General features: G+C 49.1%; 1 protein-coding gene across 2 annotated transcripts in view; it reads left to right on the forward strand.

The window, feature by feature from the left end:
- The window catches only part of LOC142896672 (adhesion G protein-coupled receptor L1-like), an 89,628-nt gene that overhangs the window by 27,762 nt on the left and 37,635 nt on the right, over window positions 1-24,231 (forward strand). For both annotated transcript variants that reach the window (XM_076038486.1, XM_076038487.1), the window contains exons 2-3: window positions 9,331-9,541; window positions 23,408-23,621. In XM_076038486.1, the coding sequence (XP_075894601.1) occupies window positions 9,472-9,541; window positions 23,408-23,621 (284 nt within the window). In that variant the 5' untranslated portion in view covers window positions 9,331-9,471. The remainder of the gene's footprint in view (window positions 1-9,330; window positions 9,542-23,407; window positions 23,622-24,231) is intronic.

Below are 24,231 nucleotides of genomic sequence, written 5' to 3' on the forward strand. Positions count from 1 at the left end.
ACCAACAAAAATCTTGAAGTGAAAGTGTTGCGTTTTCAACCTCGACAAATTAAAATGCTTCCATGTGGAAATGATTTGCTCAAAAAAGGAGTATATGTTGCACGTGGGCGCTATAGAGCGCCGGGCTATTTGTATGTGGGCCACCTCTTGCAGGAGTGTTTACGTGAGAGAGGGACAGGGAGACAAAAGGTCGCACAAAGTAGAAACAAGGAGTGAGTGACAGCCATGTTTTAGAATTGGGCCTGTCAGCTGTAGGGCCGCCATGTCAGGACATCCAGATGCCCACTCGGCCCATTGTAAAGCCGGATAACTTTGGCAGGCAGATTGGGGTCACCACTATCAAATTAGATGCATCACACACACACACACACACACACATACTCGCATGCGGGCATACACACTTATCGTTGCACAACTACAAATCACCCTGACATGTGCATTGGGGAAAAGGTAGACATGTTTGTGTTCTGCTCACATTGCTTCTTTTTGCGACGCACAACAAAATCAAGCAAACAACTCCAGACAGATGTGGAGGATCAAAGGAATACATAGGTTTTAAAGCAGAAGTACGAAAAGTAGCCCTAAATTGCGCTCCCGACCGCCCCGATGTCACAGTGAGACTGTGGAATTAGGTTGATTTCAATACGCTCATCTGGGGGAGTTAAGGACAATGTTCTCCTGGGCTTACACGTAGCCCAACTTTTTTGTTTTTTTTGTTTTGTTGCTCCTAATCAGATTATTATAACTGGGAAATCTGAAAGCATGCAATGCATTTCAACAACATTGTTGGATTTACATATTAAGGGCACAGTTTGTAAATCTATTTATAGTGGTAGAACTTCCGCTATAACTGTGACGTGCCTTGCAAAGATTAAGGGACCAAATTGGACATCAGAAAACAAGGTTCAATGTATCATGTATATTCTTTCACACGCTTTATTGCTTTCATAACTGACTCATGTCTACCTGCACCAAGATCATTTTACTTCATGATAAAGTAACTGTGTGTACACAGCAACAGATGAGACAAGATCTTTGTTAAAACTGTTGACTTGTTCATCTCTTCTTGTCCCCACTGGTCGGCTTGTAACCGGTTTGTATTGCAAAAAACCCGTTGCCTGTTCAAAGAGCAGATCTCTAAAATGGCAAGTTGAAGATGTGACGGCATAATTAGTTAACAGCGCGACTGACACAAAAGACGGATACTCCCATTGTAAGGGTCTCAGCAATGAGATGAAAAGAATGTCAACCTATTTTTAAATGTCACTGTCTCTTCTCGTTCTGGATCCCTGCTCCACTTTGTGCCACAGATCTAAACTGGGTCAACATCACATGTGGCGCCCCGGTGGGCCCTTCTGTGCGTGCACATGTGCGATTGTGCGCCCGCGAGTGAACATGTGCGCAAACGTTTCCAACCATGATGGCGCGCTCGTTCCCGGGACGGGACGGGACGGGACGGGACGGGACGGGACGGTCCGGGGTTGCCTTTCGAGGGCCCCGCTGGTTTGTAAACAGTGGCAAATTACCCCCCCCCCCAATCCATGTGCTGTTATTATTGTCTATCGTTCTCCAATTAGCAGCGAGCATGTATTATCTGCAAATCGTTTAAGTCCGTTTGTGCTCATTATGAGAAAAGTGCTGCAGGCGGGAGAGTGAAAAGGATTTCTTTGTGTGGGTGACAAGAAACTTTGAAAGCACTTTTCCGTGCGACGTGCACTCTGCAGCGAACACGCACAGAAGCGGTAGCGCGGCAGAGAGGCGAGGCTTGCGCTGTTGGAGCTTCCAGTACTAATAGATCCTGATAATAACACACATCTCGCAGCACGGCCTAATGAAGATGGATGTGGCCGGGCCTGGCAGTTCGCAGGCACCCGGGGTGGCAGCCTGCCAGTCACATCCCAGTGACATCTGGGAGCAGCCCCGGCGCAAAGGGCGGAAGGTTCGAAGATCCACCGGAGAGTTCAATTTCATAACATTATGATGTTATATCATAATCCATTGTTGGTTGGCTCGCGTGATTAATGCCGTGGGGGCCGGCGGTAATCACTCTCGCCGCGCGGACTTAATAGTCACGGCAAATTCGTCATTTCCCTCCTATTGATTTCGCGACGCAACTGGCGCCGACAAAGTTGACAGGGCAGGTTGACTGATACGGCGCGCATCTCATTTGACTGCGAGGTTTGGGGGAAAAGCAGGGTGGAGATAAATGGAGTAGAAAGCGCGAGAGAGCGTGGGGGGGGGGGAAAGTCAAAAGCCAGAAATGAGATGGAGACGTATCTGGGTGCAGACAGATGGGGCATAAATTGTGCTGCCTAACTGTCTGTGTCTTCTGGATGTTTTTTCTTCCTCCCCATTTAAATCAAATACATTCCTGTGTGTCTGGTTTAGCTGATCAGGCCTGTTTCAGCTTCCCTCAATGTAAAAAACACCACGTTTTCACCAGTTTGGCGACTCATCAGTCAGTTCCGTCCAGTACGTGTCCGAGATTCAGTCCTGTAAGATATTGTGCATCGTAAAAGCTAGGCCAGGGGAGGAGGGGGGTGGCGGGGTGGGGGAGCGGGGGGGTTGTGGGCGGACAGGTGGGCGCTGAGGTCACTTCCTCTGGCAGCTGCGGCGGCGGGCATCACAGGGGCGAGCATTGATGCTGTGTGGCATTGGCCCTTGTTGCATCAGCAATAATGAACAGTGACAAGCTCTCCGTCACCACAATAAATCACGGAGGGCCACACTGGAGACGGCCAACACCATGCCGGCCAGCGCGCTATCTCCGCTGCGCTGTGTCACCGCTGACGAACAGGCGACCTGGCGAGGGCCAGACAATCTCCATCACTCATTGGCCGACGCAACGGTGTTATCGCGTGCGGTCAACACCGCTCTTGATTGGGAGGAGCACGTGTCAGTCAGGGGAGATTTGGGGCTCTCCCCCCCGGCTGCTCTACAGCCAATCATTGAATAGTTTCACTTGTTTGTTTGTGTGTGCGTGTGTGTGTGTGTTTATATACATATATATTCATATATACATGTGTATGCATGTATACATATGTATGTATTTATATACATATACATATGTATGTATATAAACTACCAGTCAAAAAGACAGACACTATGAATTGAATGTCTTTTCTTTCATTCTCATGACTATTGACTTTGCAGTTTCTCACTGAAGGCTACGTATGAACACACATGGAATTATGTCGGAAACAATAAAAGTGTAAAATAACTCAAACACGTTTTATATTGAAATTCTTAGCCACCTTTCATATATAAACACATTTAGAGTTATTTAACATATTTTTCTTTGCTGCATAATTACATATATCTTGCTCATATATTTAATGTCTTCAGTATCTGGATCAGTATCTGTGTAGAAAGTTGTAAATATATAAATATATATATATATATATGTATATATATATATATATATATATATATGTATATATATATATGTGTGTGTGTGTGTGTGTGTGTGTGTGTGTGTGTGTGTGTGTAGGCTCTAGAGATTAGATTAGGAGAGTTGCAGTTTTGGCTTTGTGGGGGAATACAGCCAAAGTCAGATGCTGAAGCACTGAAAAAAAAAAAAAAAAAAAATCGTACAGGAGTGTCTATTGAACAAACTGAGAGGGGCTCTTCCCCCCTTCCCCCCCTCCTCACGTCTTTACCTCTTTGAGAGCCACACCAGCCCTGTTTGATATCCCTCCACTGTGTTCTGCAGCTCTGCAGATTCCCTCGTCTCATTTGCATTCCCTTAAAGTACACTTCCATTTAAGTCTCTCCCTGTATTTTTTTGTGCGTATGTGTGTCTTTTTCCTTTTTCCTTGTGTTTTCTTCAAATACGTCTTTTTTGGTTTTGTTTTTTTCGCCTGTGGTTGCTGTTTTGGAGGGAGCCTTATTCCCTGTTGGCTACATAGCCCTATCCCCGCTCTTCCTGAGTCAGTAATCAAACACATTGGCCCTAATACACAGGCCATTACAAGCGCTCTGATGTTCCATCTGCACACAGTCGGCACAATGGTGTCATTATACAAACAGCCCTGCTGCTGCAGCCGGCGAGATACTACCACACCAGAGTCCCGGCCTTAAATGACCCACCCCAGTAAATGGAGAAGTGTTGGGATGATCTGACCTGAATGTGCTTGTGTAGTCACTATGGCTTAACAACATTATCCATCTCAAATGAATGTTCTAGTGTTAACGCCGGGCTATCGCTCCTCGCTGTGACCGAGGCCTGCGTGTGGGCCGCAGAGCATCGATGCAAATGTAATATAATCAGGTTGTTGTGAAGGAGTAATGTCTAATGCTATTGTGTTGTCCTTGCTAGCGATAGCCTCGCCAAAAAGGATTAGGGAGATTAGCGATAGGACCAACTGGAAGATAACAATGCAAGAGGAGGGGCGAGGGCGGAAGGGCGATGGTTTACATGAGCAGTTTTTTGTTTTGCTTTGTTTTGTTTTTAATTTCTGCAGGGACATTGCTTTGAACTTGAATGGCAGCTGTTGGCATCGCTAGGTGGGATTGTGTAATTGCTCAGAAATCATGCCGTTGCAGCTTTGGAGTGTACTGAGGGGCGAATATTCTCTATCATTTTGCAGATAACAATTTTAGGCGGGGCCATACCTCTCCGTCAATGTCACTCTCTCCCCGCGCCTGCACATCCAGCGCGAGCCCAAGCGTGACCAAATCATCCCTTTGCTTTGAATAATCAGTGAATTAAATTCCGCGGCCGTTCCCCGGGCATCCTGGGAGGCAGGTCTGACAGCAGACACACAGAACGGCTCTGGGCAAAGCTCCATCAGATGCTGATGGTAATGATATTTCATGGTATGTCTGCTGCGTTTTCCGGAGAAAGAGAGAAAGGATAATTATATTCACTTTGGCGAGTAATTAGTTTTATGGAGGTGAAGAAGTAATTAATGAATTCTATCTCACTCTCATTTATTGTTACACTTCCTCGTATTGCTCCCGCTCGCCTAACTCGAGAGAGTACAAAAGAGTATAGAGTGTGACAAAGCTTCGGCGCCGATGAGTCAGAGGGAGAATTACTTCGAGGCCCCTGGGCGAAGCATACGTTTTTGTCGTCCTCTGCTGTCTCATCAAACGCTAACACTGCGTGGCTGGCCTTCACTTGGGTCTACCGATACGTCTCCTTTGAAACAAAGCGGCAGTCTGAAACCTGACTGTAACCAAACCTCAGCACTTGGCAAAAGAAATCCGATGTTTTTTCAATTTACTCCAATTTGAGGCGATCATGGGTCGGGGGGTGGGGTGGGGGTGGGGTGGGGGGTTGTTCCCACCGAAATTTTCACTTGATCACAAATGTTGGAGGTTTGCGTCGCTTTCTGATTCGTAAGTGAGATATGATTGCCATTCATTCGGTTTTGCACGCTTGGCTGTGTCAGATTCTCTGAGGCAATCATTTCCTTGATGGCGGGAGCTTTGCCGCTGAACTAACTATTTGTTGTTGAAGCATGTGAGGCATAAACATCAATCCGCAGAGCGTCGGGGAATGGCGGCGCTTCATCTCAGGATGCAAAGGCGCGCGTGAGGCAACAAACCGTCAGAAGTTATCACTATCAAATATTAAAATCAATCAGTAGTGTTTTCCTAACTGAATATAAGCGCGTGTTGGTGCCCCCCCCCCCCCCGTGGCCTCCTTGATTTTTCTTGTTTGTGCACCTCTATTCATTGTTAAATACGTTGAAATGGTAATTTTAATGTTAGTGTTTGTCAGGCCACTTTATATGCACAAAGCGTCCTTGCGGCAGCTCTTAGCGGAACGTTTGCTTTTCAGAGGCGCATTTTTGATTCTCGGCACTGCACACATTCAGCGTCTTTGGAAACGCAGTCGCACGTAAACAGCGAGTTGCCTCACACATTGCACGCTTGTCTCTCCCTCCTTGATATTAGATTACCCTCTGTGGGGGGAAAAGCTGAGGAAAGCAAGCCTGGAGCTGTATAGCGGCCCAGAGAGTTGCACCAGATTTTCTAATTATGCAGTAAAACTGTCTGTAAGCTCTTTGTTCTCCTGCCTTTTGATTCTGGTGGGTAATGTTCCTAAATGCCTCTCTCCTTTTTCTTTTTTTTCTTTTTTTTCTCGAGCGCACTGAAATAGTTTCGTGATGGGGAAAACACGAATGTTCCTCGCATCAGACTCGCACTGTGGTAACACAAAAGGGGGAAAAAAAGTACTTGTGACATCCACTTCTTGATGAGCATGCCTGCTAAAGCAAAGAGGATCCTTAATGATCATAGTGATTATCGTAATGATCCAATCGAAGTAGATAATGAGGTTATTTGCTTTGGATAAAGGCACCCTGCAAATTTAAAGGAACAGGAGGTAGTACCCCAAAACATCACAAGAGAATTGTGTGCTTGAAGGTTCCATAGTACAAGACCGAGTGGCATCTAGTGGTGGAGTTGCTGATTAAAGCCAATTCAACAATGTTTGGAATGGATTTTATGTATCATTGAATAATATGCAGCGCTCAGATGCAATGTGTGTCCTCTTGTGCGTTCAGTCAGTGTTGGTAGCCCAGTCTGGCTACCAACACTACTAAGATATCTGATTACATTTGCCCATAGCAACAACATGCAACCTTTGTCAGTGAAGACATCGCAAGGCAGGCATCCCTCCCAATAGGTGTCATACTGTTGGCCGTTATTTCCTCAGCTTTAGTTTTATGTTGGAATTGAGGGGCAGGAGATGCTGAGGTAAAACGGCTGCTAGACTCAACCCTGACCTCAGTCTTTGGCAACATTTTGCAATTCAGTTTTTAAGATTGATTGCGGATGCCAGTCAACCAGTCACTTCGGCACGAGTGCGGCCAAGCTGTCGTCTCCCCCCCCCCCGCCTCCCCCCATTTTGTGAGCTTTTTTTTTTTTGGGGTTTCTCAGGGATATGATGCTCCGCTCCATTAGAAGTGGAACAGTGACGATAATAATGGCGGATGTGATCAGAGCAAAAGGTCATTGTCTGGCCCCCGGCATGTAACATCCTCCGAGTGGGGCCGGTGATGAGGGCGAAGAGGGTGAACACACCCATCACACCCTCCAAAACCTCCTAATCTTCCTCAGCCAGCGGCTGACTCACTCAGAGATGCGGGCGGAAAAACAAATGCTTTCTTCTTTACCATTATTTGCAACTTACTTGCTGTTATTTTGCTCGTCTCACTTTGCTATTTTCAGCGTCTCCTTTCTCTCCCACTCCTTTTCATTTATTCCTCGGTGAACGGGAAGTCATCCATCCCTCACTTTTCTTTTGTTCCTTACTTCATTTGCTCCTGCTGTTCCTTGTTTATTAGTTGCTCATGCCGCGCGATGCCTCCTTTCATTTTTGTTTTGTTTAATTTGAGCCTCCCCTGCATTCTCACTTACCCTGTTCCTTCTGCGCGCCGTTCCTGCGACGGTGAATTGTTTCGTAATGCCAGCTTTCTTTTCTGTCACAAAACAAAATCAATTTATCCACCCTCCACTTTTTCCCTCCTTCACCCCTTCAATCCCCAACCTGCCATGCTGCTGTTTTTTTCTTGTTTTTTTTTTTTGCTCTCTCTATCTAGGCCTTCTTCATCTTCCGAGACCCCAGGAGAGCTTTTGTTGAAAAGTACAGACAGAGGCACGGCCGAAAAAGAAACAGGCCAGAAGACAGATTTTCCTTATTAAAAACAGCAAAAGTTGGAGAGTGGGGGGAAAAAAGGGTGGAAAGAAACAACGGCTTGTCACCACGCAGGAGGGGATCGCTTTTTGCTCATTAATAATACAGCGTGGTGGGGGGTGGAGGTGAGACCCGGGTGGTGGTGGTGGGTGGGAGAGAAAAGGCCGTGAGAGAGAGAAGAGAGAGAGAGAGAGAGAGAGAGAGAGAGCGCGGGGCAACCGAGGCTGCTGCCATCCAGCATCACAAGTCTGCTGCTATTTGTTTACTGCTTTTCTGCTCTTTCTTTGGCTGACCTGCCCTCCCTCTGAGTGTGTCCTTTTCTCTCAGCAGCTGGTCGTGGAGGGTGGTCACAAACAAACCCAAATGAAGGCACCGACTGCACTTGTGCAGCAGTTTTGTGTGTGTGTGTGTGTGTGTGAAAGAGAGAGAGAGAGAGAGCATTTTGTAATAGAAATAAATGCCAACGTGCTTTTGTTGCTCCGTACTCGGCTTTTCACGCCCCCTCCCCCTCCCCCGATTTGCTCCTGCTACTGTACGACATCGAACATTCCAACCCACGCGGCGACACCCAGGCACGGTTGGTGACTGCGGGCCGGGTGTTGCCACTGGGGAGGAGGGTAAATATCAGGGAAGGTCAGGGAGAGGCGGGGCCGGGGAGGTGGAGGGAAAGCCAAATTGGTGACGATGAGGAGCGAGGACGAAGCCGCGAGGAAACGGCTTGGCTGCACTTTAAAATTTTGAAGGATTAATCGATGGCGAGCAAATGCGCACACATTTATGCACGCACACACAGACGCACACGGTCCTGCAGATACAGAAGAAGCGAGTCCAATCTCGGCGTTTCATCAGCGAGATCAGCAGGAGCGGTATTAGATCCAACAATGCCGATCCCACCGCATTCTGTCTTCCAGTCCCTGGCGGCGACGGGCACTGTCTGCTGTCAGAAAATCACAGCTAAAGTTCCAGATTGTGATTTATTTCATTAGGCAAATGAGATGTGCGAGCCCGACGGCGGCGCTGCTGACTGAGTAAACACTTCTCGCTGCCTCACTCGCGTTCGCACGCTCACGCACACATATGCAGCAAAAAGGGAAAAAGGAGATTTTTAGAAAAAGAAAAAAGAAGACACAAGACGCATGTGAGACGTGCGCTCCTCGCATGTTAAATATAGCTCAGTTAACAGCCCCAAAACATATGTCGCGTGTCTGATTCCATCAAACACCGTGGAGTGATGAGCTGGTGGCTGCAACAGCTGTTTGCATCCTGCACAAAATGGCCTCAGATCTCCCCCAGACGACTGCTCCTGTCTTTCTTTTCTCTCTTTCCACCTGACCGGCGAGGAGGAAGCCTCTCCCTCTCTCTCTCTCTCTCCCCGCCACCGTCGTCGTCGTCTCTCATCACCTGCACTTATACCGTTTAGTATGCCACCGCTGTTTTCAGCCGCCCGCTTTTCTGCAGAGTTATCGCATATTTCAGTGATAAATGCAGACCAAATTAGTCACCGCTGTCTAATTAAAATGCCGCGCCGAGAAGGAAAAGAATGAAAAACCGCGGCGGAGCATAATTCCTCCTTATGGACGGTTATGTTCAGACAGTTTCATATAAATGTTTGCGAGGCTGTTCCCTTCTTTTTTTCCCCTCCTTGATATTTATGCTTTTCTCCTCTCTGCTCCCCCCTGCAGGAGAACACCCCCAGGAGGAGGAAGAAGCCGTGGAGGCACCGCGCCCTCTCACCTGTGCCTGCTGCTGACCCGCCTGGACGGCTCAGCCCCGCCCACTGCCCCTCCCCCTTCTCACCCGCCCTCGGGCCTCGACGAGAGACGATGGCTCTGGCCGCCTGGATCGTCCTCACCTGCGCCGTGTGTCTGAGCCACGTTTCCCCGTCCTCGCAAGGTACCGCAAGCGAACGCCGACGCCGCCTCTGAGCGGCTCTCGCTTTGCAAACAAACCCTCTGCTGCTCATTTACACACACACACACACACACACACACACACACACACACACGACGCCTCCGCCGGAGCCTGACTTGCGATGCAGCGCGCGGCCTCCCCTGTGCAAACTAGCCTGACCGAGTCGCTGCAAATGACTATGTAATATTTATATGTTAACGACGTGATGAAGGCTGCGAGTGTATCGACTTGCTGACCAGGCTGGAAACCTGCGCCTGATTAACCGAAACCGCCGTGCGCACGTGAGAGTGCATGTGTGAATGTCAATAAAAAAAAAAAACGTCTGGCCATCTTGATGCCTGTCGGTGCGTGGCGGGGGGAGGGTGTGGGAGGGAGGGAGGTATAAGGGAGAATCCGTGCATGTAATGGCGCCATATGTGTGACCTCCTTGAAAGAGCCGTGTACCATTACATAGGATATTTCATTTAATGTTTGTGTGTCCTTGCGCGCTCACGGCTGGTTGCTCCGAGCCTGGCAGCAGTTGACCTCGTTGGGCTAAAGTGAAGCTGGAGGGAGTGCGTAAGTGTGTGTGCGTGTGTGTGTGTGTGTGTGTGTGTGTGTGCGCGTGTGTGTGTGTTTAAAGATGTATAAGGGAGAAGAGGGGGAGCGGGGATGGCTAGGGGGAGAAAGAGGGCAGGACGGGGAGAGGAGGAGGGGCTGTCGGGTGTCCTGCTAGTGGCCTGCCACACAGACAGCAGCACACCATCTGCTGCATGTTCTCAGTCAGCACTGTGCCAACAAGCTGCTGTGTGATGGACAGCGAGGACGAGGACGAGGAGGAGGAGGAGGAGGAGGAGGAACACACCCGCCAAGCGGGAGGCGATGGCGGCGTAGGTGGAGGAGGAAGAGAAGGAGGAGGAGGAGGCGTTGGTGGGTCGGTGGGGTGGCAGTCGGAGCGGTGGGAAAATCTAATTCGCCAGTCCCCGCCTTAGCACGCGCTCTGATTGGCTGGGTGGAGTTTTCAGTTTGAGTGGGAGCTGTTTTCTTTGTCTTTTTTTCCCCCTGTTTTCGCCTTAATTTGGCTGCGTTTTAACATCAGATTTTCGCGAGCGTACGTTCTGTTCCGTCGGACACATTTGGCCTCTGGCGCTCCGCTGCTTCTGTTTAGCGTGCGTGGGCGTGTGTGTTTGCCAGAAAACAATCCTCCAACTATCTGTGTGACCTGGCGCTTTGGGTTTTTATTTTATTTTATTTTTTAAAGAATGAATTAATAATCAATTTGTTGCTGTCTGTTCGGACAGCAGGCGCATGCGAAGCGTTCGGTTTGGGAAAAATTTAGCACATCTCTCAATAATACAGTCAGGCACGTTCACGGACACTGATTACACACACTTTGGTGATCTCTTCTTTTATTATTTTGCCGGAATTCTTTCTTCCAAGTGTGTCTGGAGAGGAAAAAGTAGAGGACAAAAAAAAAAAAAAAAAACGGGAACAACGAGCGGGAATTGAAAGTTGGAGGGCAGGATTTGACTGTGACAAGACTTGCCTGGAATCACTGGCGGGCTAATCACAGCTCATTTGGAAACCTGCGGGATCATCACACATGGCTTCACAGTGTAATGTGTACCCCCCGCTTCTCCTTGATGTCCCAGCTAATCTGCCCCGCTTTAACCTCGCTCAAATCCTAACTGCACATTCTCATATTTACTCCACAAACTCGCACATTCATTCTCCCTGCCAGCTCTGGCTGCTTAGCGTTAATTCCCCATGACGGTTGTGCGTGTCGCGAGTCCTCCTTATTCCGCAGCGCCACTCACCTGCCGACCGTTTTCGCTCGCTGATTATCCATTTGCGCTGCGGCGCACGTCTCCGTTTTTTGCCCGGGACGCTGCGCGAAAAACAATGGCGGGCAAATGAGAAGCGGGAAGTGCCGCTCTCGGCATATAGGGCTGCGTTGTAAAGCCCATCCAGCGGCCGCCTGACAGACTGACGTGCGCACTCTGATAAACAAAATGTCCCGCTGATTTCGCAGAACACCCCGAGAATGTGCGAGCCTTCATACGCGGCGGTGCTCTGAAAGCCCATTAGGCCTGCTTAATGTGGCAGGCATCGCGGGCAGCTGCGTGGTAACGCGGCGGCGCCTCGACACAGAGTTTTCATTTAGCGCAGCGTGTGCATGTGCGTGTCTGCGCATTTATATTCATCCGCGGACGGATTGAGAGTCACGACGTTCTAATGGCTAATGCTCAGCGCTCTTTAGCGTTGTGCATATACACTTAACGGCCGCTTTATTAGATTCAACACGCCGGCGCTGGGTTTGATCCCCTCAGTGGCAGAAACTGAACACGGTTGCAGCACCAGGACTTTTTTCTTTCCCCTCCGACCTTCGACAGTCCGGCCTTTGTTTAGCGCGAGGAGTGGCTCGCAGTGTGCTCCTCCGCTGCTGGAGCCCATCTGCTGGCAGCTCTGAAATGTTGTGCATTCAGTCGTCTGCATAGCTCAGTTTGTAACGACTGGTTATCTGAGTTCCTGTCATGTCATCCTGAACCCCCGCTGGCCGTTCCCCACGCCCACCTCCGGCATCAACATATTTTTCTCGGAGAACTTTCACTCTGAGGATGATTTTTTTTTTTTTTTTTTTCATCACAGAGATGGCTCTGCATGAAAATCCCAGTTGATCAGCAGTTTCTGCAAGTAGTCAGACCAGCCCATCTGGCACCACCAACAACCAGTCAAATTCACTGAAGTCAAATTCCCCCCATTCTGATGCTGGGTTTGATCTCCAAGCAGCTCATCTTCACCACGTCCCAATTTGCAATTAATGGCTGCCGTGTGATGAGCTGCCTGGATACTTGCGTTGACAGGTTACTGAACAAGCTAACCTAATAAAGTGGCCGGTGATATGCACACGCCTGCAGGGTTTTTTTGCTCTGTGAATCGTAGTTTGAAAATGTATCGGCTCAGTCGGAGAACCTTGTGCGAGTGCGTCGAGCCCGGCAGTGAATGGGTGATTATTTGCGCGGGGGCCAGTGATTGCCACTCCTGCCGACTAGTGTCCTCCGCTTTCAACTCGCCGGCGCTCAGATCACCCAGGTGGAAGGGCCTCTTGTCTTTCTGTGCGCACGCTGTCTTTCTCTCCTTTCCAGCCTCTTTGCCTATTGTGCCGTTTCCCCCTGAACAGTTGTTATTATTTAAGGACGGGGGGGAGCAGCTTGTTTTTTACGCATCTCCTCAAGTGCTCTTAGCCTCTCCACTGTCCTTGGATGGAGACGGAATGTCTGATTTGGGACTGATCTCAGTGCAGCACTCTGGCTTTCTATAATACAGTTGTGGGTAGTTATTTTTTTTCATGGCGGGCCATGTGAATAATTCACAGTTCTTTTACTGGCAAGATGCTTTATTCCTTTTTTTTTTTTTGTTATGTTTTAAAGAGTACGCACTCAAAGCTCATTCAGGTGTGCGGCTCAATTCTAGATTTAAAATTCTGTGAGTGGTCTCAATAAAACGTGAAATGACATTTGCTGGAGAGACACACAGGGGACTCTTAGCCCCTTTAATACCATAATATTAAAATGATCATTTCAGAAACTGCAAGGTAATCACTAATACACAAGAATTGATCCTCTGACTGGCAATAATGTCTCAAGAGGAGGCAATAAAATAGCAGTGCCGTTAACCTCGCTAAGCCTGCTCAGCTTTCTGTGGCCTTATAATATAAGAGGAGCATATTGTATTGCTTTTTTTTCAAACATTAAATCTCCACTCTGTTGCAGCAGTCGGTCAGGTTTTTAAAACTGAACAACAGAGTGGGTTCTGTGGTTGGTATTGGCTTATTGAAATCAGCAGACAATATAATTTACTGATATATTTACCTTGTGCAAACCAATAAGAGGAAGGACGAGAAAATAAGGTTTTCCGCAAGCTGAGAATCCAGAATCCAGACTGTGGGTGTTATTTCAAACTGGTGTAAATGTCTTTAGTGGCAGTCAGAAATGATTCATTTAAACAAATCAAACACTTTATTTAAACCCGTTGTGCGATATGCGTTTGCCGGTTATTGAAGCCGGCTAACACATATCCGCTCACCTTAACAATAGCACCGAGACTGCTTCCACTCTCGCTGAGAGAAAAAGGGAGCTTAACCTTGTCTGCTTCGCCAGAGACAGGCATTGAAATGAGGGGACTCTCAAAAATACAAATTAACGGGAACAATGATAGTCGGCTGTTGGCTTTTGATGCCTACCTCAGCTCAGCCATGAGTGCGAGAGAGTCAAGAAAAAAGAAATGACTGAAATGGATTTCAGTCTTTCAGAGGCTATTTTTTTTGTAGGGGGGCTCAGAGAGTTATGCACTGAGATGTTTTGCACCGCGTGCTACGTGACTTGACATCACAGCTATGAACAGGCGGCTTGCCCTGCGACTGGTGAGACAACATTATCACTAACGGTAATCAATTAATTTTAATTAGACATTTAATTATTTAATGTAGTCCAATAGAGAACTCACATGTCATTAAATCACTGGTAACATGATTAGCGGCTGATGACTCAAACGACATTAAATAGTCAGAGCAGCGCAGGAACGCAAACATGTCACCGCCAGAATCCACATTTCATTCCTGAGCCCAAGCCGATCGCACCGTTAGCAGGGCTTCGCACAAAGGAAAGAATGTTTCCCATAAAGGCATATTGTTATGGGGGGAAATTAAAGTCAATACATTAAACCAAAGAAACATTACCATTGCGTGTGTGCCTTTTATTGTCATAAAAGAGCGGTGTTATTATTGAGTGATCCATCACTGGCTGCGCTGTGTCATGTGAGAGGTGAGCTGGGAAGCAGCAACACGCACAGTACACACACATTCAGAATAGGAGAAGAGATTTAGCAGAGAGAATGGGAGGTTAAATAGGAGCTTTCCTCAGAATTATGTTGTCTTTTCGGACATAAAAGTGGAATTTCTTGACAGAAGTGACACTGTGTTATGTAGAATATTCGCTCACTTTGCAAAGAAAGTGCTGTGAAGCCTCGTTATTGCATTTTTGTGTATATTTTCCCTTCTAATTAGAAAATTTGTCCTTCTCACTTTGCTCCCTCCTCACACACACCTCCAATGTCGCCGCTTTAATGACTTCGCAGCTCCTGCTCCTTCCCTGTGTCTCATAATGTCAAAAAACTATAACGCTTAACATGGACCATTTGTGCTTAGATTAGTTTGTCGTCTGTCTGTTGTGTGAGTGTTCTCGAGTTTAAAGATATACTCATGAAATGCTCACAAAATGTTAGTGGCTCGTCTGTATGAAAGCATCATTTGGCAACACAAATTTATTCATACGTGCATTTTTTGGAACCCTGAAAATTTAAATAACCTGCATCCTCTCTTCAGATTTTTGTGAACTGAACTCTGTAACCACACACTGTTGTGTTTGTCTTTTTTTTAAAGTCAGATGACCACAGGTCATAAACCTGAAATAGAATAAAATAAATCAAGGGCAATATATTCTTTGAATATGCAAAACCAAAGAAACTATAAAGGTGAGACACCTTGAACACTGTCTCGAGCAAGCAAATGAAACAAATGAACTACATTACCCAGAATGCAGTATTGAGGAGCATGCACAAAGCAGCTGTCAGCCACGAATGGCAGCTGTTAAAAATATGAAGTAGTTAATTTTTTCATAAACTCAGTACAAAATTTTGAATTATGAACAACGAAAAGAACGAGTTCATTTTAAACTTTGTCAACTGAACTTTAAACTAGTTCATGTAGAAATTGAACTTTCCCAGCACAGCCGATCGGGATGGCCGATCGAAAAAAGAGTGAATTTGTGACAATCATACATTTAATTTGCACCCACCAGCAATAACATACATCAGCGCCTGTGCACGGCTCCCATTTGTCTCTCCCTCCAATTCCTCTTCCTTCGTCTCAACCCCACCCCTCCTCCTCCTCCTTCTTCATCTTCTTCTTTGCACTTTCTTTTTGCCTGCCCCTGTCCGCCTTTCACTTGCTACTTACCTCCCTGGCCAAATCTCCAGCCGCCGTGCTCTTCAAAGCCCCCGTCTGAGAGCAGTGGATCACAGAGAGGCCTGTGTGAGTCAAAGGTTAATGGATGGCCTTTGAACATATATTGGTGGCTGAGGGCGAGGGTGTTTGGGGGGTGGGGGCGTGGGAGGAGGGAGACGGCGGGATGGAGCGGCGGCGTTTTCTTTCAAACCTCCCTTTGAAGACGACGCGCGCCGCACTCGTGTTGTCTCCGTCTTTTTTTGCATGCTGGGGCGGCGCCCTTTTTGTTTATTCACACGTTCACAGCCCTGGTGTGTTTTCCGTCTGCGTACACGTGTGTGTGTGTGTGTGTGTGTGTGTGTGTGTGTGTGTGTGTGTGTGTGCGTGGTTGTGTGTGTGTGTGCGTGTGTACCCGCTTTGTTTGTGTTTGCTCGTCGTCGCCGTCACGCACATCACAGCACGTCGGTTTGCGCGCATCGATTTGTGTACCGCAAACAAGCTCCCACGTAGTGGATTTGGGGACTTTGTTTCCGCTTGTGCGATGGTACGATAGCAGCCTCTTTGGTCCCGCGCCCTTGTAAACATTGCATTTACACTTTTTAGGCTTTGGTCGGCACGCGGTCGTCCATATTCGCCACGTGGCATCGCGCTACAGCTCGGAGGATGAGCGCATTTGCATCTTCTGTGGACTTGCAGACTGATAATTAGCAGGCGCAGGTTACAGCCAGCAGCCAGGGGCAGAAGAGGAGGGGGTGGGACGGGGGGGCGGGGGGGTGAGCAGGGAGGCGGGGGTGAGGGAAAGGAAAGGAGGAAATGGAGTTGGAAGTGAGGGGGAGAGTGGTGGGGAAGGGTCAGGACGAGTGGGAGGGATGAAGACGTGCAGAGAACGCGGGGAAGGTGAGGAGTAGCGGAGGGGCGGGAGGGTAAACGGGAGAGTAAGCGGGCAAACGAAATTGGACGAGGGATCTGGGGATGGCGTCGAGGTGAAAAAGAACAAAAAGCACCGAAGAGAGCAAGAGGTGCGCACTGTGTTCCTGGAGTGCCGGCCGAACACGACGACACGGGAGGACGAGACCAGCTGAGAGGGACTTAGGAGATTCTTATTCTCCTTCTCTTTTTTTTCTCCCACCTTTTTTTTGGCCACCAAATCCATTTTTAGTTATAGATGAAAGTGACAGAGAGCGCCGCGAATGCCACACTAAGAGGAATATTTGAAAACAGATTGAGCAAAAAGGTAGAATGGACCCGCGCACAGTGTCCGGCGCAGCTCCAGGCCTCGTGCTTGGTGTGAGAGGAGGTTAATTAAGTCTTTAATACAGCTGCAGGGGCGGCGCTTCACTTCCCAACGAGCCGAACGTGGCCCAGAATGCACAGCCAGTCCTTCATGTTGCTCACTCTTCAATCTTTTTCCCTTATCGTCATTCCCTCCTCATCCTCATCCTCCCTTCCTCCCCTCCCCCTCTATGTTCTCCTCCTCTCCTCCCTGCGCTCGCTCGCCTGCCTGCCTCTCGCCTCCGCTCTCCCCACATCCCTCTGGCTGTTTTCCTCATCACCTGCAGTTTTCAGTCTGCGGCGGCGCCACCGTTCGAATGGATCCTGGGCCTGACTCACTGTCTGCCCGCCTGCCTCCTTTGATACGTGCTGGAAGGAGTGAGGGGCTGAATGGAGTGGTTTCGGGCCCGTGACGGGGCGACCGCCGCTCCCCAGGGAGACGCTGCTTATGATATATATGCTTGTGATTCTCCCCTCTTTGATTTTATTTTATTTTATTTTATTTTATTTTATTTTATTTTATTTTATTCAGCCGAGTTGACTTTTTTTCCCGGTGGAGTTTCTTACTTGGCCCCTTCCCCGCAGCACCCACCTCCGTGTTGTGATGCTTTTATTGCATAATTAGGTGTCAGGTCCAGCAGTGAAACAGTTTGACAGTATGAGCACGTCCCACTTGGCCTCCCTCCTCAAGTATGTGTGTGTGTGTGTGTGTGTGTGTGTGTGTGTGAGAGAGAGAGAGAGAGAGAGAGAGTACTTTCGTGTCTCAGAGGCTTTTTACCCGCCTGTCTTAATCTCTCGCTATGCCTGCTAGTTCCCCCACAGCAAAGTTTGTCAACAGACACACTGAGTGTTCTCAAGGTTCATAATGTGTATGAGCCTGAAAGAATTTTGCTCCCTGTGTGTGTGTGTGTGTGTGGGTGTGTGTACAGGCGTGGTAATACGCTCTGTGAGGGTGAGTGTGCCCCATTTCCAACAGGGGAACATTTAATTCTCTTGTGAATGATGTAATGTTATGGGCCACTCTGTAATTCGGTTCAGTTTGAGGAGCGGGGCCTGCTGGGGGAGAAGGGCTTTGCTCAACGGAACAAAAGGATGTCCTCTCCCCCACAAATCTGTCCGCCTCACTCGTATTATGTCGGTGACCTTGTGCCTGCGCAAAGAGCCGCCGTCATGTTGGCGTTCTGCTCGGATCTCGTCTGATGGCTTTCCTCGTCGTTTTTTTTTTTTTTTTTCCCCAACCCACTTTTTCTATTGTGACCTGCCCCTGTCCTTCCCCGTGTGTTGGCTTAGCTCGTCTTCATCACTCTTATGTCAAAGAAATATTGTTAAGTTTTGTCGATTTTGTTTTCCTGGCCTGATGTCTCGTGACCTCCTGCTTTATTTTTTTTAATACAACTCTCCTCCTGTGGTCGTTCACTTGACCTGTTTCCTTTTCTTTTTTTGCTTCCCATTGGTCTGACTGTTTGTCCCCGCCCAAATCGTTTCCACCTGTTACCTGTGTGTGTGTGTGTGTGTGTGTGTGTGTGTGTGTGTGTGTGTGTGTGTGTGTGTGTGTGTAGCTAGCCTGCTTCTTTTTGCTTTGTCTTGTGCCAGTTTGTGTCCAAGTAGATTATTCCTGGAGAGATTGACTCTGTGTTCTTTAATTCCTCCTCGTGATTTCTTCATAGACATTTTCCTCAGAACGAGTCATTTTGCTTAGTGCTTTATTTAAAAAAAAAAAAATGTTAATTTAATCCTTGCTATTTTTAAGCCGTGCATTTGGTTCACCTCCAAGCTCGGTGGTGGTGGTGGTGGTGGTGTGTCACTTTTGGCGCTGCCGCGGTCTTTCGCCGCGACTGGTGACTCCCTATACAGTCGCAACTCATCTCATCTTGTCTGCAATCGGCGGCGATGAGATAGCATCCCCGCTCTGAGGCGAGCGCCACAGCCCCTCCCCCACTCACTCGCTCACTCACACGCTGTCACTGGCTCCCACACACACACACCCAGACGCGTATAGACGCCCCGTCCCACTAGCAGCCCTCACCCCCTGCTCCCTCATGCTAAGGCCTTTAGGTTTATCTCCGGATGTCACTTTGTCAGCACTCCTCAGCTTGAGGTCTGCCTGGATGTGACAGTTTTGGCCGCGTCGCCTCGGCTCCCTCCGCGGCGACAGGCCACGCTCCAGCGAGTCATTACACTAACTCGCGGCGCTAAGTGACTCGCTAAGATACAGTGCTAAGCTGATAAAGTACTGAAGAAATTGGACGGGATGATACTCCGGGAGAGGGATTTACATCATTGAAACCTCTTAGTTCTGTCCAATCGCCGTAAAATTAGTCGCGCTCGGCTGCCAAGTTTGCCAAGTCAATAACCTCAAAGCACAAGAATATATATGTAGATATGTTTGACTTAAATCTTGAGGAGGGAGGTGGGGGGGAAAAAAAAACATTTAATTATCAGCTTCAGCGCTACTTATTCTCTTAGTGGTATTACAAGAATCCCACCTCATCAGCGGCACACTCCATTTCTGAATTACCAATACCTCCAAGCAAAACTACTCTGCCGCTACTTCCGACTCGCTGCTGTGATAATGAGTAGAATCAGGAGCAAACTAAGGGTTTAAGTGGGAGCCCATCGCATTTTTTGGCCCTCCAAAGACAGTCGAGCATTCAGCTAACAAGTCAGCCTTAGGGCCTCACAAGTACAATATCCTATTGTGACTCAATTGCAGTTGTTCAGCGCAGTCCACAGACACGGTACAAGGCCAAACCTGGCACAGGCGCTTATTTCTGGGAAAACAAACTAAAGCGTCAGCGTGAACACAGACTAAGGTCGACCTGAAAAAAGAAGAGCTTTTATGTCTCAAGCACGCAGCAGATGCTTTTGAAAGTTGGTGGTAAATCTCACACCAAATGGAAAACCTTATTTATTTTTTTTTGCTTACAAAGTGAATGACTCAGAGTTCCAAAAGCGAGTGGTTCTTGTTCCAACAGAGTCGCGTTTAAAGGACGACCCTGTGAAAAACACTTTGCCTAACTTTGGTGAAATTTCCTCTCTCGCTGCGTGTAGGGCTAAGCATCTACCCACCCTCGGGCTTTAATTACTGTGTGAGGATAATGAGTCAAATCCAATCAGCTCCCTCTCTTACTCTTAATTTGTATGGAGCTTCCATTACAAAGCCAACCGTTCAAGCGCTCATGCCAGCTGCCCTGGAGTGACATCAGGTCCCTCCGTGTGTGTGTGTGTGTGTGTGTGTGTGTGTATGTGTGTGTGAGAGATCTGTGTGTCTCAGCTTATGAAATCCTCCAATTGGCTCAAATTATTATCCATACGTCTGACATACGTCGGTACCATTTCTTGCAGACGGCAGGTATTAATGTATTTTGACATAACCTCCGGCGGTGAGTCACACACGCTCTCAGTGGCCGATAAGATTCACCCATACGTTCGTCTGCAGCTGAGAAAGACACATTTCAACCCAACTCTTACAGCAAGTGATGGGGGAGAGGGAGGGAAAAAAGCGCGTGTGTGTGTATGTTGGTAGAAGAGGCCCTGAAACCTTAATGGATTCCTGCAGAGTGAAGGACAATCATAGCCCTCAGCCGGTCCAAGCTTATCCTCTGCTCATCTCAGCTCAGCTAGGAGGCAGCCACCGCTCTAGTCAGGCCTCGGGCCATCTGGCTGACTCACAACGTCAACATGTACCCGCGCGCGTGCGCGCGCACACACACACACACACACACACGCACTCACACACAGACCCTCACAGACACGGAATCCTTGAATGTGACTTCCACACCTGTTTTACGTGTACGGCATTCAAAAAAATGTCAATGTCATTCGGCATATGAGGCACGTATTTATTTACATGCCGGATGTTCCCTTCGCCTGCAACTTGGAAATGATGCGGCGCAGTATTGAGCATGCAGAGATTCGCGGCGGAGCCCTGTTTAGAGTTATGACCGTGGCTGTCAATGTTATAGTCATACACTCTTAATAATGGCAGCACTCAGTTATGACTGGAATATAGAGCAGCCGAGCCTGAAAAATAGGGAGGTGAAAATAGATTTAGGTCTATATGTGTCACTTTTAGAGGGAAACATGTTCTTTCAAACTGGCTCAGTTGTGCTAGATTCTTTATTCCAGTTTGGCTGAGGAGCACATCTGTCTTATTACAATATTTGAATGAAAAGATTGCTGCTCTCTAATCTCGTGCAGCAAGTGCACAGATTAGAAATGGACTCTGTTTGTTTTCAGTGGAATCCTCTGAGGACAGGCAGGCTGTCGCGACCCTCCGCGACCGTCTGGCACCTAAAGTTTCCTGAACATTTTATTCATCGTTGTCCGCGTCACGCTGTCGCCCCCTGAATCACAATCACGACTGTTGCAGCGTCCTGCTACAACGCCGCCAACTTCTGACGCAGACCGGACAAAATGATCTACGCAAACACGTGCCGATTTCCTGCTGTACTGCAAAGCGCTGCAGCTCGAAGAATTACCCGAGAATTACCCGAAAAAACATCGGAGCGGCCTGGCCCCGGCGGTGGTCGGCGATTCAAGTGGACCCGAGTGCGATCGCTCCACGCCGCCCTTTCACTTTAAGTCTCCTCTCGGCCCGCTGTGCGCTTGTAATTGTCGAGCAGCTGCACGCCACTGTGTGCTCACGCCACGGGGTGGTTAAGAGAACAAGGCCTCACACTGACACCGCGCATTGTGATCCCACACTGTCCGCATGCATATGCACGTGTGCGCTTACCCGCAGATCTGCATATTTGTCCACTGCCTACTATGTGTGCGCTAATTTTCCCGAGTGGGTTTTTTTTTTTTTTTTTTTTCACCGTGTGGATTTGTTTGACTGGCCTCGCCTGCTGTTTGCTTCGCTGCAAGCTTTAATTAGTATGCAGTTTTTGCTTTGTTGTTGTTGTTTTTTTTTTTTCTTCCCATCCAAGCCTTCGTGATTTGGCAAGCGGCGCCGAGCGCTGGCGAGTCGTGCGCAGAGACTCGAAGTCTGTCTGCACTCGTGCAGTTCAGCCTTAATGGCGTTCAGTTGCACAAGTGAACCCGAGTCCCCGCCTCATAAATGGATGGCATTTAGAAATGCGAGCGAGTCCTGTGGCAGTGAATCAAGTAGCGCATCGCCGCGGCGCGTGTCTGGGAGGACTGACACTGACATTGACCCAGATGGGCACTCCGTCTGAATAGACAGCGGCTGAAACCCAAGCAGTGCAAGCTCAGTGTCAGAAGGAAGGAAAAAAAGAAAATACAGGACCCGCTCTGTGGGTTTCAGCGCTAACAGTAGTGGGCTAAAGGGGTCTGACTCAGTGCCCTTGTCTGCGGCTGAGTCTGCCAGGGAGGGGGTGCGAGGTGGGGGTGCAGTGGCTGCTCAGGGAGCGCGTTCGCTCTGCAAAGAACCTCCAAATTCCAGGCTGCTCGAGTGGCTCGTGCAGCATTCGTTTTCTTGAATTTTGGATTTGCCCGCGTGGCCCCTATTAGCCTCTTCCTGAGCCGTGTCCTCCCTCCCGAACACACAGAGCGCCGCTCAGGCCGAGCCCCTCTGCCTCCAACTCCAAGACAGGGCCGCCTCGCCCCGCCGTCATTTCTCCCTCAAGTCAGCCAGTCCGCCGTCGGATCAGCACCACGGACAGCGACCGTGCGCGATCGCAGCCGTCTGCCAGGCGGCTCGGACTTCACTTCGCTGCCGGATCGTTTGTCTCCGCTTCCACTCCACTGTCGCCCCCCGTGCCTCCGCCCTGGCCCGCCAGTGAACCCGGCAGCCATTTCGCTGTGCTGTTGTGCTGCTGTGTTGCTGCGCGGCGTCGCCGGGCTGAGCGCGTAGGCAGGCAGGCGGTGGCGACGCTGCCGTGTGCATTTATGCCGAGAGCCGCCGAGACCCAGAGTGGCTCCCCCAGCACCTCTCTGCGCTCCTCTTTCATGGCTCTCCGCCCCGCTCAACGATTAACCCTGAGCACACTGCTGCAACACTCCCAAACCCCCCCACCACCACCACCACCACCTCCCTCACTCAGAGCTCATCGAAAAGCTCCTGTACCTCAACTGAAGGCACACAGACTTTTATTCTCTTGCTTTTTCTTTCAATGTCCTTTTCGTTAAAGACCGAGCCCCCAAAGTTTCGGCTTCCCGAGGTGGACTCGACTGAAGTGTGCCGAGAAGGACAAATGGATTTTTTTTTTTTTTGCTGTTTTGTTTTTTCGTCTGTGCTGGAGAGTCTGGTGAGCTGCTGCTGTGTAGGAGTTTGTTAACATTTGAAACTCACAGTTTGTTTCACAAGTGGCGCAATTTCTTGGTGGAGAGGCTGTTTGTGGCGGCGAATCCTGTGGTGGACAACTGGCTCGCCAGACGCAGTGCCACTAAAATATTAGTGCCCCGGTTAAGGCCAGGCTGTAATAGCCTATTTGTGTTTTACATAAGTGTGGGAACCGCTTCCAGTCCGCCTGCTCTGACGGATAATACATAACATGTTTACAACTGGGTGGAATAATAAAGTGCCTCCTAAAAGTATTAAGCCGCATTGAATTTGCAATAACTTCCCCTCTCCGCCTTCCTTTCTCTCTCTCTCTCTCTCTCTCTCTCTCTCTCTCTCTCTGCCGCAGCTCTGGGCCGCTCGATGATGCCCTTCGGCCTGATGCGCCGGGAGCTGGCGTGCGAGGGCTACCCGATCGAGCTGCGCTGCCCGGGAAGTGACGTCATCATGATCGAGACGGCCAACTACGGCCGCACGGACGACAAGATCTGCGACGCCGACCCCTTCCAGATGGAGAACGTGCAGTGCTACCTGCCCGACGCCGTGAAAATAATGTCTCAGAGGTAACTATCGATCCGCTCGGCTATCGAGTATGTGCCTCGCGCTGAGTCTGTGCAGCGGGAACAAGATATTATTTCACAACAGAAGCCATCCAGAAGACGCTTTCCCGAAGCGCCGAAGTCAGCATCTTTGTTGCGTTGCAGAGCGGCGTGTGTGCGCGCAGGTGTTCAGTTGTGCATAAATGCATAACTATGTGAATGTTTATGCTGGGGATTATTGCGGGAGTGTTTGCAGGGCTTCCCGCAGCTTTTTTCCCTCCCGTGTTTGCGTTGGGTATCTGCTTCCGCCGAGCTCAGATCAATAGAAGCCCCCCCCACCCCCCACCCACCCCAAGCCATCCATCATGCATGTAATGGAGGCGCAAGGTGGAGAGAGAGTGTATGAGAGAGAGTGTGGGGGGGAGAGTGGGGGGGGGGGGGGGGTGGCGGGTGGTAGTGGAAGGTGAGAGACAACTGGAAACGGTGGGATAATGGAGTGAGTTCCTCGTAAACCTGAGGTATGAATGGATCGAGCCGGTGCCGGGGGAGGGGGAGTGGCTTTGGAGGGAGGGGGGTGGTGAGAGGGAGCGGGGGGGCACTAAAGGCTGGATAGGAGGAGGATTATGTGAGGGGA

The sequence above is a fragment of the Nelusetta ayraudi genome, unplaced genomic scaffold (genome assembly GCF_046127955.1).
Source record: "Nelusetta ayraudi isolate G7.1 ecotype Tasmania unplaced genomic scaffold, CSIRO-AGI_Nayr_v1 ptg000057l, whole genome shotgun sequence".
Classification (NCBI taxonomy): domain Eukaryota; kingdom Metazoa; phylum Chordata; class Actinopteri; order Tetraodontiformes; family Monacanthidae; genus Nelusetta; species Nelusetta ayraudi.